Source organism: Narcine bancroftii, chromosome 5, assembly GCF_036971445.1.
Source record: "Narcine bancroftii isolate sNarBan1 chromosome 5, sNarBan1.hap1, whole genome shotgun sequence".
Taxonomy (NCBI): Eukaryota; Metazoa; Chordata; class Chondrichthyes; order Torpediniformes; family Narcinidae; genus Narcine; species Narcine bancroftii.
The window spans coordinates 2,797,767-2,815,533 of record NC_091473.1 but is presented as its reverse complement, the minus strand read 5'-3'; the positions used below and the strand labels follow the sequence as shown (position 1 = coordinate 2,815,533).

The 17,767-nt window shown below is 36.8% G+C and overlaps 1 protein-coding gene across 8 annotated transcripts in view; it reads left to right on the top strand.

Moving 5' to 3' along the window:
• The window catches only part of LOC138763034 (RNA-binding protein 5-like), a 53,460-nt gene that overhangs the window by 9,713 nt on the left and 25,980 nt on the right, over nucleotides 1–17,767 (top strand). For 5 of the 8 annotated variants that reach the window (XM_069936557.1, XM_069936556.1, XM_069936558.1 and 2 more), the window contains 2 exons: nucleotides 4,222–4,302; nucleotides 16,086–16,263. In XM_069936557.1, coding sequence (XP_069792658.1) covers nucleotides 4,286–4,302; nucleotides 16,086–16,263 — 195 coding nt within the window. In that variant the 5' untranslated portion in view covers nucleotides 4,222–4,285. The remainder of the gene's footprint in view (nucleotides 1–4,221; nucleotides 4,303–16,085; nucleotides 16,264–17,767) is intronic. The other 3 variants (XM_069936561.1, XM_069936559.1, XM_069936562.1) reach the window with 2 other exon arrangements.

Genomic DNA, 17,767 nt, shown 5'->3' with positions numbered 1-17,767 from the left:
ACGCTTATCTTTGTGAGGTTTTTCAGTTGGTTGTTTTTCCAGACTCTTTTGTGTAGTCTTCCAAAGGCGCTATTTGCCTTGGCGAGTCTGTTGTCTATCTCATTGTCGATCCTTGCATCTGATGAAATGGTGCAGCCGAGATAGGTAAACTGGTTGACCGTTTTGAGTTTTGTGTGCCCGATGGAGATGTGGGGGGGCTGGTAGTCATGGTGGGGAGCTGGCTGATGGAGGACCTCAGTTTTCTTCAGGCTGACTTCCAGGCCAAACATTTTGGCAGTTTCCGCAAAGCAGGACGTCAAGCGCTGAAGAGCTGGCTCTGAATGGGCAACTAAAGCGGCATCGTCTGCAAAGAGTAGTTCACGGACAAGTTTCTCTTGTGTCTTGGTGTGAGCTTGCAGGCGCCTCAGATTGAAGAGACTGCCATCCGTGCGGTACCGGATGTAAACAGCGTCTTCATTGTTGGGGTCTTTCATGGCTTGGTTCAGCATCATGCTGAAGAAGATTGAAAAGAGGGTTGGTGCGAGAACACAGCCTTGCTTCACGCCATTGTTAATGGAGAAGGGTTCAGAGAGCTCATTGCTGTATCTGACCCGACCTTGTTGGTTTTCGTGATTCATTTACTTGATTGGTGGTGTATCTTACGTGCCTGTATGGCTGCAAAGGCAAAGAGGAGGAATTTCTGCGCCTCTGTACCCTGTATATGACAATAGGCGCTTCTGCTTGGAGCAGGCCGCAGTCGATGGAGGCCTGGCCTCTTCAGCATAGCGGGAACATTCGGCGCCTTATTACAGCCATGTCTCCTTCTAATGCCTTTCAGTGAAACAAACCAGCCAGGCAGATGAATCATCTCCATAAAGGGTACCCACGAGAAAGAAAAATATGTATTGTCAGAGTACACTCAACAGTGAGATTCTTTTGCCTGCGGGGCCCAGCAGAATTAGTAGTGCAAATACAAACTACACGTGAACAACTGTACAATGTAGCGAGGAGAAATTAAAAAAAAAACGAGCAAGTCTCCCTGATTGAGTTTTTCTTAAATGAAGGGGAATCTGGTGGTGGAGGGGTATCAGCTGTTAGCTTGTGGCACTTCACACCCGTCTTACTGGTGGCAAAAGCGAGAACAGAGCGTGTGCTGGGTGGTGTGGCTCTTTCTATCCTATGAATGTTTATTGGTGTGTTGAGTCCTCTGGGCAGCATTGTCCAGGCAATTTAACTCACATCGCAAACAATGAGTAACCAGAGCAGTGGTTTTCAAACTGCCTCCTCTCCTTGCCCCCCCCCCCCCCCCCAACTCACATTCCACTTTAAGTAATCCCTATGCCATTAAGGTGGGATGTGAGTGGAAAGAAAAAGTCTGAAAACCACAGTTTTAATCGTCCCTAATTAATTCATTATGCGCAGGGTTTCATAACTCCAAAGGAAATGGGCCAATGACAATTTTTCTCAAGCAAAATATTTCAGTCACAATTGAGTCCAGAGCAGTGATTCTCAATTTTCCCTTCCCACTCACATGCCTCCTTAAGCAATCCCATACTAATCACAGAGCATAGGGATTCCTTAAGGTGGAAATTGAGTTTGGGGGACAGTTTGGAAACTGAGCTCAAGGGACTCTGGTCAAGCAGCATCCATGGGTAGAACTGGTGAGTCAACATTTATCTCCATGAATGCTTCTGAACTCACTGAGTCCCTCTAGCTTCTCATTTTTGTTTGCTCCAGATTGTAGCATCTGCAGTTTTTTTTCCTCTAATCCGATTGGACTAGCAGGTAGTGTAATAAAAACAAATAGATGAATAAATAAATATAGTATAGGTTGTAGTGTAACAATAGTTAAATAGTCTTAAGATAGGAGAAAGTACCAAAATCATCATGTAGGGAATAAATAAAAGTACCATTATAAAATATAGAGTACAAGGGTTTCATATTTTGCCAGTGTGAAATCCATTTAGGAGTCTGCTAAGATTAGGAAAGAAATGTAATACTCCACAGCACACCTTCCTCTGCTTTTGGAGCATCAGTCTGGATTTCTGTACTCAAGTACTTGACTGCAGTTTACTGATGTGGATGGGAGTCATGTTATTTTGGCAATGGTATTTGTGAGATATTTACATATGACTATGGACATAAATGTCAGATTTTTTTCAGGTTTATATTTGAATTCTTTTAACTTTTTAAAATTGCATCTAATTTTTTTCATGAGGTAAAATTGTATGTTCAAAAATCTTCTCTGTGACCTAATTATTTTCTTTTAAAACATTGCTGGACCAGATTGCATTCATTTACGTAGGAGGATTAATTTTCTGAATCAATGTGTTTCATGGCGTTTTGGGATGTGATAAAAGTTGCAATGATTTGGCTCTTCACAAGTGGAAATAGGGAATATACAGTGGGGGGAAAAAAGCACATTTGGAAGAGGGCAGTGACTCATAACCCAAAGATGTTTCGATCTGTGATATCAATTAATCTTTTTTTCATGAAGTTGCAGTTTCAGAACAAGGCAGAATTGGGGAAATTACTTCATTTATGCTATGGGATGGGATGGTAGCAATAATCAGGAGCTCTTGATTCGGTAATTGGTGCTTGAAACAACCTCATCAATATATTATGATAGTAAAAACAATACTGGAGAAACTCTGCATAGAAAGCAACATACTTTATATTGCAAAGATAAAGATACATTACCAATTTTTTGGGCCTGAACCCTTCAAGGTGTAATAAGCAAAATGTAGGCAGATGCCTGATAGTAGGTATTATGATGCTGTGAGTAGTGTAACTTTTTCATAAGTGATCCTTGGCTTGTAACCTTGTGCCAATATTCAGATGTACAGATGACTGTTTGTCAAATTAGTAACAGATTGTGTAGCTGGAAATTAATTTTTATTATGTTAACAAACCATATGGATAGGATAGATGTAGGAAGGTTTTTTGAGCTGGCCGGGGAAACTAAAACGAGAGGACAGTCTCAAGATTCGGGGGAGTAGATTTAGGACAGAGATGAGGAAAAATAGTTTTTCCCAGAGAGTAGTGAATATTTGGAATTCTTTAACCAGGGAAGTGGTTGAGGCTGCTTCATTAAACATATTTAAAATTCGGTTAGATAAATTTTTACATGATAGAGGAATTAGGGGATATGGGGAGAAGGCAGGTAGGTGGAGTTAGGTCATAAATTAGATCAGCCATGATCGTATTGAATGGCGGAGCAGGCTCGATGGGCCATTTTTGGCCTATGCCTGTTCCTACTTCCTATGTTCCTATTCCAGATTTTAGAGTACTTTTTGCAATCATTGCATAATATTGATGGATAAGAAGTACTACAATGGCCTCTGATCCACTGCTTAGAAAGAAGTCTGTTCATAATTTAGCATTTTATGGTGCTGACTTCTCATTCATTGTTCATTTTTAGGTGTGCGCCTTGTATACATTCCAATTTGGTTTTTGACTTTGCTTTATTCGTGTTAGATGTTTGTTATGTTTCCTGCTTAGTTTTAAAGATGTATTTAGGTAATCTGGAAAGACATTTCAGGGGAATGTTTGTCAGCATTGCAGTCTGCTAAATTAAGATCTTTGCCCATTTTTGTGAGTACCAAAAAGTATTTAGACAGACAGCAAAGTAACAGGCCCTCTCGGCCCACGAGCCTGTAGCATATTATAATAGACTCTTGGTGAAGGTTAATAAGAGTTCAACAGCTGCCCTGATCAATGTTTAGTTTTAGGAATTAATGTGATCATTTGTGTATATCTGGGGATAAGAAAACTTGATAAACTATTTTTTTGTGTACCTGTCAGAAATGAGGTTGTGAGTGTAGGTTATTTCCTCTTCATACTTCCTCTTTTGTCAACACATACCTGGGTTGAAGATTGTTTTTCCAGTACTCTTTGTACTTGTATTTCCATTTTCAGGCCTGTAAGTCTAGCTTCAGCCGGTTCAGTATTTTTCTGCAAGGTGGTGATGAAGTACCAGATCTTAATTTTTTGTTTAAAAAATAACATTGCACAGGCAAAATAATATGCAACTTTTTAATTTAAAAAATAACGTGGATAGTTTGACCTGTAAAATTGAAGAATCAAAATAAACTTTGGGATATTAAAAGAACCATTTTTCAAGTTTATTTGAGAAAGGAGGGTGATCGTCAACCATGTGGGCTGTGTGGTAAAGCAGAAGTCTTTTTTGTGTTCGAAAGCAGATTTTACAATAATGTAATATCAGGATTGATCTATTTTTAGCAGGTCCTTATAAACCCAGGTCATCATTTGGAAAAATATCTTCACAAGTGAGCTCTTTTGAAGAATGGGTTCTAATAAAAGGTGGGTCAATTTTCCTCATACTTTGTGGAAAACAACATTGTAGTGGTATGGTGAATTTTTAATGTTTGTTATGGACTTGATTGTTCATTTAGAGCATAAGAACTTGGGACTGCTTAATGTAGAGACTAGATGTGCAATGGCAATGTCCCAATTCCCAGACCATGGAATAAGTTGACTTCAAAATCAACTTTAAATAAAATAATCATTGAGGTTTTGATGACTTATTCATTATTGATTTTTGCTGCATTTTGACTTGTGAAGCTGTTTGAAAATGCTTGAAGATTATTTTATCATTCTGGAAAGCAGTCATGAATATAGTGGAAGTCAAATTTTATTTTAAGCGAAGTATTACCCCGTTGCCAGTTTTGTGACCAACAAATTTCTGTTAACAATTTATTTGTATTATTTCTCAATGTTTCAAGCTACCTGCCCTTAATAAATTCTAGTGTCCATATTAAGAATGGCTATTTCCAATGCTTCTTTGGAGCTCCTGTCATGGGTTGACACATACCCCTTAATTGAACTGCAATTGAGTCTGTTTCCCTGATTGCAGTGAGTTTAGTTTGTATTTGGTTTAGTTTTTCATTAATTTCAATCAAAGGGGGAGCTGCCAAAATTATCGAGTCATTTAAGAAATCAAATGAAAACAAAGCCTTGGCAATACACATTTGATCTGGAGAGTTGTTTATTTTGTGTGGGATAAAAATTTGCCTGTTGTGGATTATCATGATTTTCTGATTTTATGTTTGATTGCCTACATCTACCATTTGATTTGTTTGTAGACTTGATCAGATTGAGCATATAAGACCAGGATTATAGTGACTAATGTGTCTTCTGGTGATGTTCCCAATTGTGATCATTTACTGCACAGCATAAAACCTGGTATCCAAGCCATTTTATTTGAACAAGAATTAGTGGGGTCATCTTCAGGCATAGTTTTATAATGCTGGTAGCAATATTTAGGTTCCTGCAAATGGGATAAAAATTCTAATCGGTTTGTCACAAAGAAGCAAGGTTATTTGGGGGGGTGGCAGAGCAAATAGATGGCCATACATTTAATTTAGAGCTTGATTCCTTGTTTTTTTTTACTTGGCAGTTTTTAAATAATCTTTTAACCAGATTCCGGATAAGTATATTTTTATGCCTGCTTCAGATTTATTGTCAGAGTTCATACATGACATCACATACAACCCTGAGATTCTTTTTGGTTACAAAAAAAATGACACAACATAAATGTAAACAAATAAAAGAATGTAAACAAACTGCTATGCAGAGAGAAAAAAGATTAATAGAGTGCAAAAGTACGAGTTCTTAAATGAGTCCTGATTGAGTTTTTTGTTAAGGAGTCTGATGTTGGAAGGATAGCAGCTGTTTCTTAACCTGGTGGTGTGAGTCATGTGGCACTTAGTCCTCTTTCCTGATGGTAGCAGCTAGAACAGAGCATTTGCTGGGTGGTGTGGATTCTTGCTGATTGCTGTTGCTCTCCAATGGTAGCATTCCCTGAGTGTAGATGTTTTTTTTTTAATTTTAATTTTTTATTTTTCACACCATAAATCACAATAGCCATGATATACACTTTTTCTTTTCCACACATTTACAGTGACTTTTTCTCCCTCCCCCATCCCTCCTCCCAAGCCACCCCCCCACCCCCCCCCCCCCCCCCCTCTCATCCATTTTAGGTATACAATCTAGGTTGCATTAATTCAGTTAGACAATGTTGTCATTCAACAAAAATACACCAGAAATTCTACTGAGTCCATTCTTTTCTTTTCTTCTCCTTCCATCAACTTAGGTAATGTTTGTTCCCGGTAGGTTTTCGCTATTGTATTTAATGTAAGGCTCCCATACTTGTTCGAATATTTCAATATTATTTCTTAAACTATATGTTATTTTTTCTAATGGAATACATTTATTCATTTCTATATACCATTGTTGTATTTTCAAATTATCTTCCAATTTCCAGGTTGACATAATACATTTTTTTGCTACGGCTAGGGCTATCTTGACAAATCTTTTTTGTGCATCTTCCAAGTCAATTCCAAATTCTTTATTTTTTATGTTACTTAGGAGAAAGATCTCTGGATTCTTTGGTATATTGTTTTCTGTTATTTTATTTAATATCTGATTGAGATCATCCCAAAATTTTTCTACTCTCTCACATGTCCAGATTGCATGAATTGTTGTTCCCCTTTCTTTTTTACATCGAAAACATCTATCAGATACTGTTGGGTCCCATTTATTTAACTTTTGCGGTGTAATGTATAGTCTGTGTAACCAATTATATTGTATCATACGCAGCCTCGTATTTATTGTATTTCTCATCGTTCCAGAGCATAACTTCTCCCATGTTTCCTTTTTTATCTTTATATTTAAATCTTGTTCCCATTTTTGTTTAGTTTTACCATTTGTTTCCTCATTCTCCTTTTCTTGCAGTTTAATATACATATTTTTTATAAATCTTTTGATTAACATTGTATCTGTAATCACATATTCAAGGTTACTTCCCTCTGGTAAACTCAAGTTGCTTCCTAATTTATCTTTCAAGTAGGATCTCAGTTGGTAATATGCCAGCGCTGTATCTCCAGTTATATTGTACTTATCTCTCATTTGTTCAAAGGATAAGAATCTACTTCCTGAAAAACAATTTTCTATTCTTTTAATCCCTTTTTTTTCCCATTTTCTAAAGGCAAGGTTGTCTATTGTAAAAGGGAGTAGCTTATTTTGCGTCAATATTAGTTTTGGTATTTGGTAATTTATTTTATTTCTTTCTACATGAATCTTCTTCCATATATTGAGGAGATGGTGTAATACTGGAGAAGTTCTATGTTGTACCAATTTTTCGTCCCATTTATATAATATGTGTTCAAGTATCTTTTCCCCTAATTTATCTAATTCTAGTCTCGTCCAGTCTGGTTTTTCCCTTGTTTGATAAAAATCTGATAGGTACCTTAATTGTGCGGCTCTATAATAATTTTTGAAGTTTGGCAATTGTAAGCCTCCTTGTTTATACCATTCTGTTAATTTATCTAGTGCTATCCTCGGTTTCCCCCCTCTCCATAAAAATCTCCTTATTATTTTCTTTAACTCTTTGAAGAATTTTTCTGTCAGTTGTATTGGCAATGCCTGAAATAAGTATAGTATCCTTGGAAAAATGTTCATTTTAATACAGTTTATCCTTCCTATCAGTGTTAGTGGTAGCTCTTTCCAATGCTCTAAATCGTCCTGTAATTTTTTCATTAGTGGATTGTAATTGAGTTTATATAATTGGCCTAGATTTTTGTTTATTTGCACACCTAGGTATCTTATTGCCTGCGTTTGCCATCTGAATGGGGATTCCTCCTTAAATTTTGAGAAATCCGCGTTATTCATAGGCATTGCTTCACTTTTATTTACGTTTATCTTGTATCCCGACACTTCTCCATATTCCTTCAATTTCTTATATAGTTCTTTTATTGATAGTTCTGGTTCTGTTAAGTACACTATCACATCATCCGCAAACAGACTGATTTTATATTCCCTGTCTTTTATTTTTATTCCTTTTATATTATTATCTCTTCTTATCGATTCTGCTAGTGGTTCTATAGCTAGCGCAAACAATAATGGTGATAGTGGGCATCCCTGCCGCGTTGACCTGCTTAAGTTAAGTTGCTTTGATACATGTCCATTTACTGTCACTTTCGCTAACGGTCCCTTATATAATGCTTTAATCCAATTAATATACTTCTCCGGTAAACTGAATTTTTGCAATACTTTGAACAAGTAATTCCATTCTACTCTGTCGAAGGCCTTCTCTGCGTCTAAAGCAACTGCTACTGCCGGTGCTTTATTTCCTTCTACTGCATGAATTAAGTTAATAAATTTACAAATATTGTCTGTTGTGCGTCTTTTTTTGATAAATCCAGTTTGGTCTAAATTTACCATTTTCGGTACCTGTTCTGCTAATCTGTTCGCTAATAGTTTAGCTATTATCTTATAATCTGTGTTTAGCAGAGATATTAGTCTATATGACGCTGGTGAGAGTGGATCTTTCCCTTGTTTTAGTATCACTGTAATTATTGCTGTTTTACATGAATCTGGTAAGTTTTGTGTCTCATCAATCTGGTTGATTACATCCAGGAGGGGCGGTATTATTAGGTCTTTAAATGTTTTGTAGAATTCTATTGGGAGTCCATCCTCTCCTGGTGTCTTATTATTTGGTAAATTTTTTATTATCTCTTGTATTTCTACTGTTCCAAATGGTTCTGTTAATTTATTTTGTTCCTCTATTTGTAGTTTTGGTAGTTCAATTTTAGTCAAAAATTCATCTATTTTCCCTTCTTTCCCTTCGTTTTCGGTTCGGTATAATTGTTCATAGAATTCTCTGAAGTTTTCCTTAATTTCTTTTGGATTATATGTAATTTGTTTGTCTTTTTTCCTTGTTGCCAATACCATTTTCTTAGTTTGCTCTGTCTTAAGCTGCCATGCTAAGATTTTGTGTGTTTTTTCACCTAGTTCATAATATTTCTGTTTTGTCTTCATTATATTCTTCTCCACCTTATATGTTTGTAATGTTTCATATTTTATTTTTTTATCCGCCAATTCTCTTCTTTTGGTTGTATCTTCCTTTATTGCTAATTTTTTTTCTATGTTTATTATTTCCCTTTCCAACTGCTCTGTTTCCTGATTATAGTCCTTCTTCATCTTGGTTGCATAACTTATTATTTGCCCTCTAATGAATGCTTTCATTGCGTCCCATAGTATAAACTTATCTTCCACTGATTCCGTATTTACTTCAAAGTACATTTTTAATTGTTTTTCAATAAATTCTCTAAAATCCTGTCTTTTAAGTAGCATGGGGTTTAATCTCCATCTATACATTCTTGGAGGGATGTCCTCTAGCTCTATTGCCAATAACAGGGGTGAGTGGTCCGATAATAGTCTAGCTTTATATTCCGTTTTCCTAACTCTCCCTTGAATGTGGGCTGATAACAGGAATAGGTCTATCCTTGAGTATGTTTTATGTCTAGTCGAGTAGTATGAGTATTCCTTTTCTTTTGGGTTTTGTTTCCTCCATATGTCCACAAGTTTCATTTCTTGCATTGGTTTAATTATAAATTTGGTTACTTTGTTCTTCCTGTTAATTTTTTTCCCCGTTTTATCCATATTTGGATCAAAATTCAGATTGAAATCCCCTGCTATTAGTATGTTCCCTTGCGTATTAGCTACCTTCAAAAAGATATCTTGCATAAACTTTTGATCTTCTTCGTTAGGTGAATATATATTAAGTAGATTCCAAAGCTCTGAATATATCTGACATTTTATCATAACATATCTCCCTGCTGGATCTATTATTTCCTCTTCTATTTTAAATGGCACATTTTTGCTAATTAATATAGCCACTCCTCTTGCTTTTGAATTATACGATGCTGCTGTTACATGTCCTACCCAATCTCTCTTTAATTTCTTGTGCTCCAATTCAGTTAAGTGTGTTTCTTGGACAAATGCTATATCTATTTTTTCCTTTTTCAGTAAATTTAGTAGTTTCTTCCTTTTAATTTGGTTATGTATTCCATTAATATTTAGAGTCATATAGTTCAGCGTAGCCATTTTATATTTTGTTTATCTTCTCTTTCCGTTTTTCCATCATTACCTTTCCTCCTTTTCCATTTCTGTTTTCTTATTTTCAACTCTTTACCAGACAACATTCCTACAACATCCAACATTTTCCTTATTCTCCTATTTCTATCTTCTTTATCCCCAATCTCCCCTTCCCCTCCTGAGTTGCCCTTTATCCCTTGTCGGACAACCACATCTCCCCTCTCCATTTGGATTTGCGAATCCACTCGCAAGCGTCAACTGATTTTGCAGTGACCGCTCTTTTCCCCCACCCAGCCCCCCCCAGAAAAGATTTCGCTTTTTATATGTCACAAAGGTCACTCTTTTAATTCCCTCCTTATTCTCTCTATTCCATTACCTTCCCTTATTAATTCTTGTCTATACTCTCTATGTTTTCCTCTAATTACAGATACTTTCACATATGCCCATTGTCTCTATTCACTCTTATACCTCTTTACCCGCATACATATCAATCGTGGTCATTTTTACCCTCCTTACCCGTCTTCATCCCTCAGTCTATTTTTGTCTTTACCCACATACATATCAATCGTGATCATTTTTGCTCTCATTACCCGTCTTCATCCCTCAGTCTATTTTTGTAATTGTTCTGCAAATTTTCGTGCTTCTTCTGGATCCGAGAATAGTCTGTTTTGTTGTCCTGGAATAAATATTTTCAATACCGCAGGATGCTTCAGTGTAAATTTATATCCTTTCTTCCATAAAATCGCTTTTGCTGTATTGAACTCTTTTCTCTTCTTTAGGAGTTCAAAGCTTATATCTGGATAAATGAAGATTTTTTGCCCTTTATACTCCAGTGGTTTGTTGCCCTCTCTTACTTTTTCCATTGTCTTCTCCAGTACCTTTTCTCTTGTAGTATATCTTAGGAATTTTACTACAATAGATCTTGGTTTTTGTTGTGGTTGTGGTTTAGGGGCCAATGCTCTATGTGCCCTTTCTATTTCCATTTCTTGCTGTAGTTCTGGACATCCTAGGGCCTTAGGGATCCATTCTTTTATAAACTCCCTCATATTCTTGCCTTCTTCATCTTCCTTAAGGCCCACTATCTTTATGTTATTTCTTCTGTTATAATTTTCCATTATATCTATTTTTTGGGCTAGTAATTCTTGTGTCTCTTTAGTTTTTTTATTAGATTCCTCCAATTTCTTTTTTAAGTCTTCTACCTCCATTTCTGCTGCTATTGCCCGTTCTTCCATCTTGTCCATTTTTTTCCCCATTTCTGTTAAGGTCATATCCATTTTATTTATTTTCTTTTCTGTGTTGTTTATTCTTCTTCTTAAATCATTGAATTCCTGTGTTTGCCATTCTTTAAATGACTCCATGTATCCTCTAACAAGAGCAAGTATATCCTTTACCTTGCCTTTCCCTTTATCTATTTCACTGTATTCTTCCTCTTCTTCTTCCTCTAGGTTGGCCATCTGTTGTTTCTTTGCTGCCCTTTCCTCCTCTTCTTTCTTGTTTCCATTGTCTTCTGTGGTCTCTTCTTGCTGCAGGTGTTCTGCAGCTGTCGTTGCCGGCTGTGGAGATCGACTCCCCAGCTGGTCCCCCCTCCCGTCGGTGTGTTTTTTTGCATGCGCGGTTGCGCACTTTTACTCGGCTCTGTGAGCCATTGTTGTAGTTCTTTTTCTACCGACCTGAGGTAGTGGGGTCTTCTCTCCACAGCGGGCCTCTTCGGACAGGTAAGGCCTTCACCTTTTTCCTCCGTTGTCTTCTCTTCCTCTCTTCTTTCCGTTGATTTTGATTTTTCTCCTTTTGTCTCCATCTTCTTTCCACCTTTATACTCACTTTTCTTTAACTTGTATTTCTGTGCCTTTGTATTTTCTCTTGTTTTTCCCGACTTTTCTGGAGAGGGCTGGAGTTCACCGTCCGGCCACTACTCCATCACGTGACTCCTCCGAGTGTAGATGTTTTTGATGGTGGTCAGTGTTTTGCCTATGATGACCTGGACTGTTGTCCCCATTCCAGAGACTTACTCTTACAATGCCCAACTAATTCACCTGCATTAAGAATAAACAGTTTAGGAGGAGACACTTGATGGAGTAGTGGCTGGTAGGGTAAAGCCAGCCATCTCCAGAAAAGAAGAAAAAAAGTTAAGAAAAGACTAAGTTCAATAAATATAAAATATAAAAAATAAAAGATAAAGTTGCAGAGAAGCGATGGAAGATGGCACGTAAGAAGGAAAAAGTAAAAGCAACAGGAAAAAAAAGAAAAGACACTGGAAAAGAAAGGAGAAGGCCTTACCTACACGAAGAAACAGGGAGCCATGGTGGAGAAAAGAGCCCGAGTTCTGAGGTTGGTGTCAGCCCTGCGGAGTCGCGACCCCCCCTGATTGGTGGACTGCAAAAATGGCTCGCTGAGCCAAACAAAAGTGCGCAACTGTGCATGCGCGAGAACTCGAGCATGAGCAGTATGCAATCTAAGGTAAAGGAAAACACCGACAGGAGGGGGGCTCAGCCAAGGAGTGGGCAACCACGGTACGACCAGTTGAGGGATGCCCGACATCAGGGCTCTCAGCTGGAAGATGAGGAATGCGGCAGGAGAGGGAATGAAGTACCAGGTGAGAAAGAAAGTCGACGGGGTGAACGGCAAGAGGAGCAGCAGCAGGAGGCTCGACAGATGAGCAGCTCAGAAGGAGAGGACAAACAGCAAGAGGCCAAGCAAGAAGAGCCCTGACAAAGTGAGACAAGCAACTCATGAGAAAATTCAGAAGAGACACAGATACAAAGAAGAAAAAAAGAAGACACAAACACAGGTACAGACACAGAAGAAGAGGAAGAAGACCAAGATCTTCACAGAGAGATAGAAGGTAAAACAGATGGACAGAATATAGATAAAGCTTTTTTTTGAAGAACAAATGAGAGCATTAAAAGAATGGTTGACATTAGAATTTAGTGAAATTAAAAGAAAAATGAAAATAACAGAAGATAAAATGCAAAGATTAGAACTAGTCATTACAGAAATAGGGAAAAGAGTAGAAAATGTGAAAGAACGAGAAACAGCTGTAGAAATGGAAGTAAACGACGAGAGGAAAATTGAAAGAAAGTGATAAAATTAAAGAGACACAAGAGTTGTTAGCTCAGAAAATTGATATGTTGAAAAATTATAGGAGGCCAAACAACTTAAAATTGTGGGCCTAAAGGAAGATGAAGAAGGCACAGATAAGAAGGAATTTATAAAAGAATGGATCCCGAAGGGCCTGGGAATGACAGAAATGGAAATAGAAAGGGCACACAGAACATTAGCTCCGAAACCACAGATACATCAAAAACAAAGATCCATTTTGGTAAAATTTTTGAGATATATGACAAGAGAAAATAAACTGGAGCGGGCAAGGAATAAAATTAGAGAAGACAATAAACCATTGGAATACAAGGGTCAAAAAATATTATTTTACCCAGACATAAGTTTTGAACTCTTAAAGAGGAAGGAGTTTAATACAGCAAAATCGATCCTATGGAAAAAAAGGTTATAAATTCATGTTAAGACATCCAGCTGTGCTTAAAATATTTATCCCCGGGGAGCAAAACAGACTGTTCTCGGATCCAGAGAAAGCGCTAGAATTTGCAGAACGCTCGCAGGACAGATAAGAGATGAAGAGATGTAATAAGAATGAAGAATAGCGATAAAATATATATAAAGATGTAAATACAATGTATATGTAAAGAACTAAAGAAGGGAAAGAGAAGGGAAGGAAGGAAGTAAGGGGAAAAAAAAAGAGAACTTTGTAATATGTATGTTTAAAAAAAAAAAGTTTTCTGGGAGGGGTTGGGGGGGGGAGAGAATAACCGTCACTGCGAAATCAGTTGATGCTTGCGAGGAGGATCGCAATCCAAATGGAAAGGGGAGTTGTGGTTGCCCGGTAAGGGATAAGGGGCAACTCAGGGGGAGGGTATTTGGGGTTAAGGTAATATTGGATGTGGGAATTAAATGTTTTAAATGTGTTGTCATACATTGAGTTTAAAAAGGGAAAACTGAGAGATGTAAAGGGAGGGGGGTGATGGTGGTGGGGAAGCAGAAATGAGGTGCAAGCAGGATATGAGATGGCCACGTTGAACTATATGACTATAAACATTAATGGAATACATAACCAAATTAAAAGGAAGAGGCTATTAAATTTACTGAAAAAAAGAAAAAAAATAGATATAGCATTTGTGCAGGAAACTCATCTAACTGAAGAGGAACATAACAAATTAAAGAGAGACTGGGTAGGATACGTAGCGGCAGCATCATATAATTCAAAAGCTAATGGTGTAGCTATATTAATTAATAAAAATGTACCAATCAAAATAGAGGAGGAAATAATAGACCCAGCAGGGAGGTATGTAATGATAAAGTGCCAGATATATTCAGAATTTTGGAATTTGCTCAATATATATGCACCTAATGAGGAGGATCAAAAGTTTATGCAGGATATTTTTTTGAAGATTGCAGATGCACAAGGAAATATATTGATAGGAGGGGATTTTAACCTTAATTTGGACCCAAAGTTGGATAAAACGACAAAAGACTAGTAAAAAGAATAAAGTGGCCAAATTTATAGTTAAATCAATGCAGGAAATGAAACTTATGGATATATGGAGGAGGCAGCACCCAAGAGAGAAGGAATACTCATATTATTCAAGTAGGCATAAAACATACTCAAGAATTGATATGTTTTTGTTGTTGGCCCATATTCAAGGGAAAGTTAGGAAAACTGAGTATAAAGCTAGACTACTATCTGATCATTCACCCATGTTATTAGCAATAGAACTGGAGGACATCCCAACAAAAACATATAGATGGAGGTTAAACTCCCATGTTACTTAAAAGGCAGGAATTTAGAGAGTTTATTGAACGCCAAATTAAAAAATATTTAAATTTATATTATGGGATGCAATGAAAGCCTTCATTAGAGGGCAGATAATAAGTTATGTAACTAAGATGAAAAAGGAATATAATCGGGAAATAGAGCAGTTGGAAAGGGAGATAGTAAGTATAGAAAAGGAACTAGTAAAAAGGGATGATATAATGAAAAGGAGAGAAATGGCAGACAAAAAAACCCGAAACATTACAAACGTACAAGGTGGAGAAGAACATAATGAAAATAAAGCAAAAGTATTACGAACTGGGAGAAAAAACACGTAAAATATTAGCCTGGCAACTTAAAACAGAACAAGCTAAAAGAATTATATTGGCATCAAGGAAAAAGGACAAATTACATATAACCCAATAGAGATTAATGAAAACATTAAGGAATTTTATGAACAATTATTCCAAACTGAGAACAAAGGGAAAGATGATAAAATAGAAGAGTTTTTAGCTAAAATTGAACTGCCGAAATTGCAAGAAGAGGAGCAAAATAAATTGATAAAACCATTTGAAATAGAGGAAGTACAGGATATATTAAAAAAAGCTGCTGAACAATAAAATGCCTGGAGAGGATGGATTCCCAATAGAATTCTATAAAACATTCCTCCTCTCCTAGAAGTAATGAACCAGATAGAAGAAACACAAAATGCCAGATTCATGTAAGACAGAGAATATTATGTTATGTCAGAGAATATTTATTTTTGCAATTTTAAACTTGTGTATTTTTTTAAACCTATTTTACTCTTATTTATTTTAATTAAAATTTATTTTCCTTTTTTTCTTTTGCTGGTTGCTTGAGGCTACCTGTTGCTTGAAGTTTAGAGTTGCCTATTGTAAATATCTTTTTCAGTTGGGTCTGCATGTTCTGTACTCTTAAATTTATAATGGTAACCAAATACAGATTTCAAAGAACACCTTTCAATAATGCACCTGGTACTTTCCCCATGTGACCAATCTGTAACCATTATTCCTGGATTTGAAATGTTTTTGAAGTGAGCATAACCAGATAATGAACTACTGTGATGTTCGACTTTGGTTTCTATTTTCCCTAACTTCATCTTGACTGCTGTGGGCTATAAAGCTGATTTTAACATCCATGCTGGCAGTTTGGGATTAACTAATTCAAGAGAAAAGGAAATAAGGCTTTAATGTTCTTGGTTTGTGTAGCTTTGACACATTTTGCCATCAGTTTGGTTGTGCTATGTATATAGTTAATCTAGTTTCTTTCTAAGAAAAGACATTATGGTCTTATCTGATTTTTCCTATTTCTTCAGTTATCAGCTTGGATGATGTGTATGATTTATTGCTCCCTGTTTTTGCAGAGTAAGTAGAACTGAGCGAAATGGCAGATACGGATCTGATCAGATTAAAGACAGAGTTGATCTGAGAGATCGGAGAGAACGGAGAGACAGAGACTACGATCACCGAAGTTCTGGAGATGATCGGCGAAGGAGACATCAAGATTACTGGAATTCTGAGAGTTCTGACATTGGTGTAGGTGTAAGCTTGGTGGATTTGATTTTCATATTCAAAGAAGATGATGTTACTGCTATACTCCGTCAATTCAATGATCATCTCAGCATTCTAAGATTCATATCGCCACCACAGAAAAAATAATTCAGCCCATTCAATTCATGCCATTCGATATTAAGGAATAGTTCACAGTACATTATTGAATACAACAAAGTCAAATACATCCTAGATGCATTTCAAAAAAGCTTCGCCACTAAACTTACTGTACTTCAATCTAAGTTCAAGTACAATTACTACTTTCTCTTGGTCTTACTAGAAGCAAATGATCAATATTATTCAGGTGTGTCCTGTTCACAAAGTCCCAGACACATCTAATCTGACTAATTGCTACCCAATTATAGTCTTTCCTGAATCATTGGGCAAAATGATGGAAAGTTTTATTCACAGTTGTGCCAAATAGCATTCAACTTGCCAAAAACTTGCTCGTCAGTGTCCAGTTTCACCAGACCTTGTAGTTTTGGTATAAATTTGGAACCGAGGGCTGAGCTCCATGGTTGAGTGATACTGTCTCAGTGATCCTTGGTCTGCAGTAGTATCAAGAAGTCTTAGTAAAGTCGGTGGGCCACAATGACCTCGGCTCCAATTTCACTTGCAACTCCCACGGAAATGAAACAATCTACGCCTAACAGCAAACTCTGGATAGCATTTGTTCAGCCATGAGCTAGCAAGTGGCAAGTAATCTTTGTCTTAAAATGACCATCTTCAACGTTTGACATTCTGTGACATTACCATTAATTGACTTCAAGATCCATTTTTGGCAGCTTTTTCCTATCCATTTGCTACCCGTGCAAGTTCTGCTGCCACTAAATTCTAAAATCGTTTATCTGGCCTGGTGACCAATGCCCCATCTGCATTTGGGAAAGCCAAAGTTACCATTCCTAGCCATTAACACTAATTTGTCTTTACAAATTTATTGCCACATTTATTGCTCTTTGCATGTTCCAGTGCCAGAATTTCTTCCATCCGATGTTCAGAATCATGCAAGATTACCTTCCATTTTCTGTGCTTACATTTTTAGCATCAAATCTTGCAGAATTTTATCAAAGTAAACAATAGCCATAAAATTTCCATCAAACCATGACCCCTCAAAAGTTGCAATTACTTAACCATTTGAGGTGTCAATATGTATTTCATGACTCCTTTAAGCTGATGTGTTGTTAGTGGATAAGGTAAGCAAAATGTTCTACTTCCTAAGCATTACTACTTCCAAAGTAAAACACCATTGTTAGAAATGTAGAACCTACTGAAAGCACACAGTAATTCTGGTAAGCCAGCCAGAATGCATTCATATTTCTTGTGATTTGGTTGATCTGTGCTTTTTTGAATTATAAATTTATTAATTCCATACAATATTTTCTCATTGTCATAATTAAAGTTTAGCTGACCAACCTGTAATTGTTACATCTATAGTGGTACTGTGTTTGCAGTTTGCCTCGTTGAATATGATGGTTAAAACTTTTTCTGTTTCTTC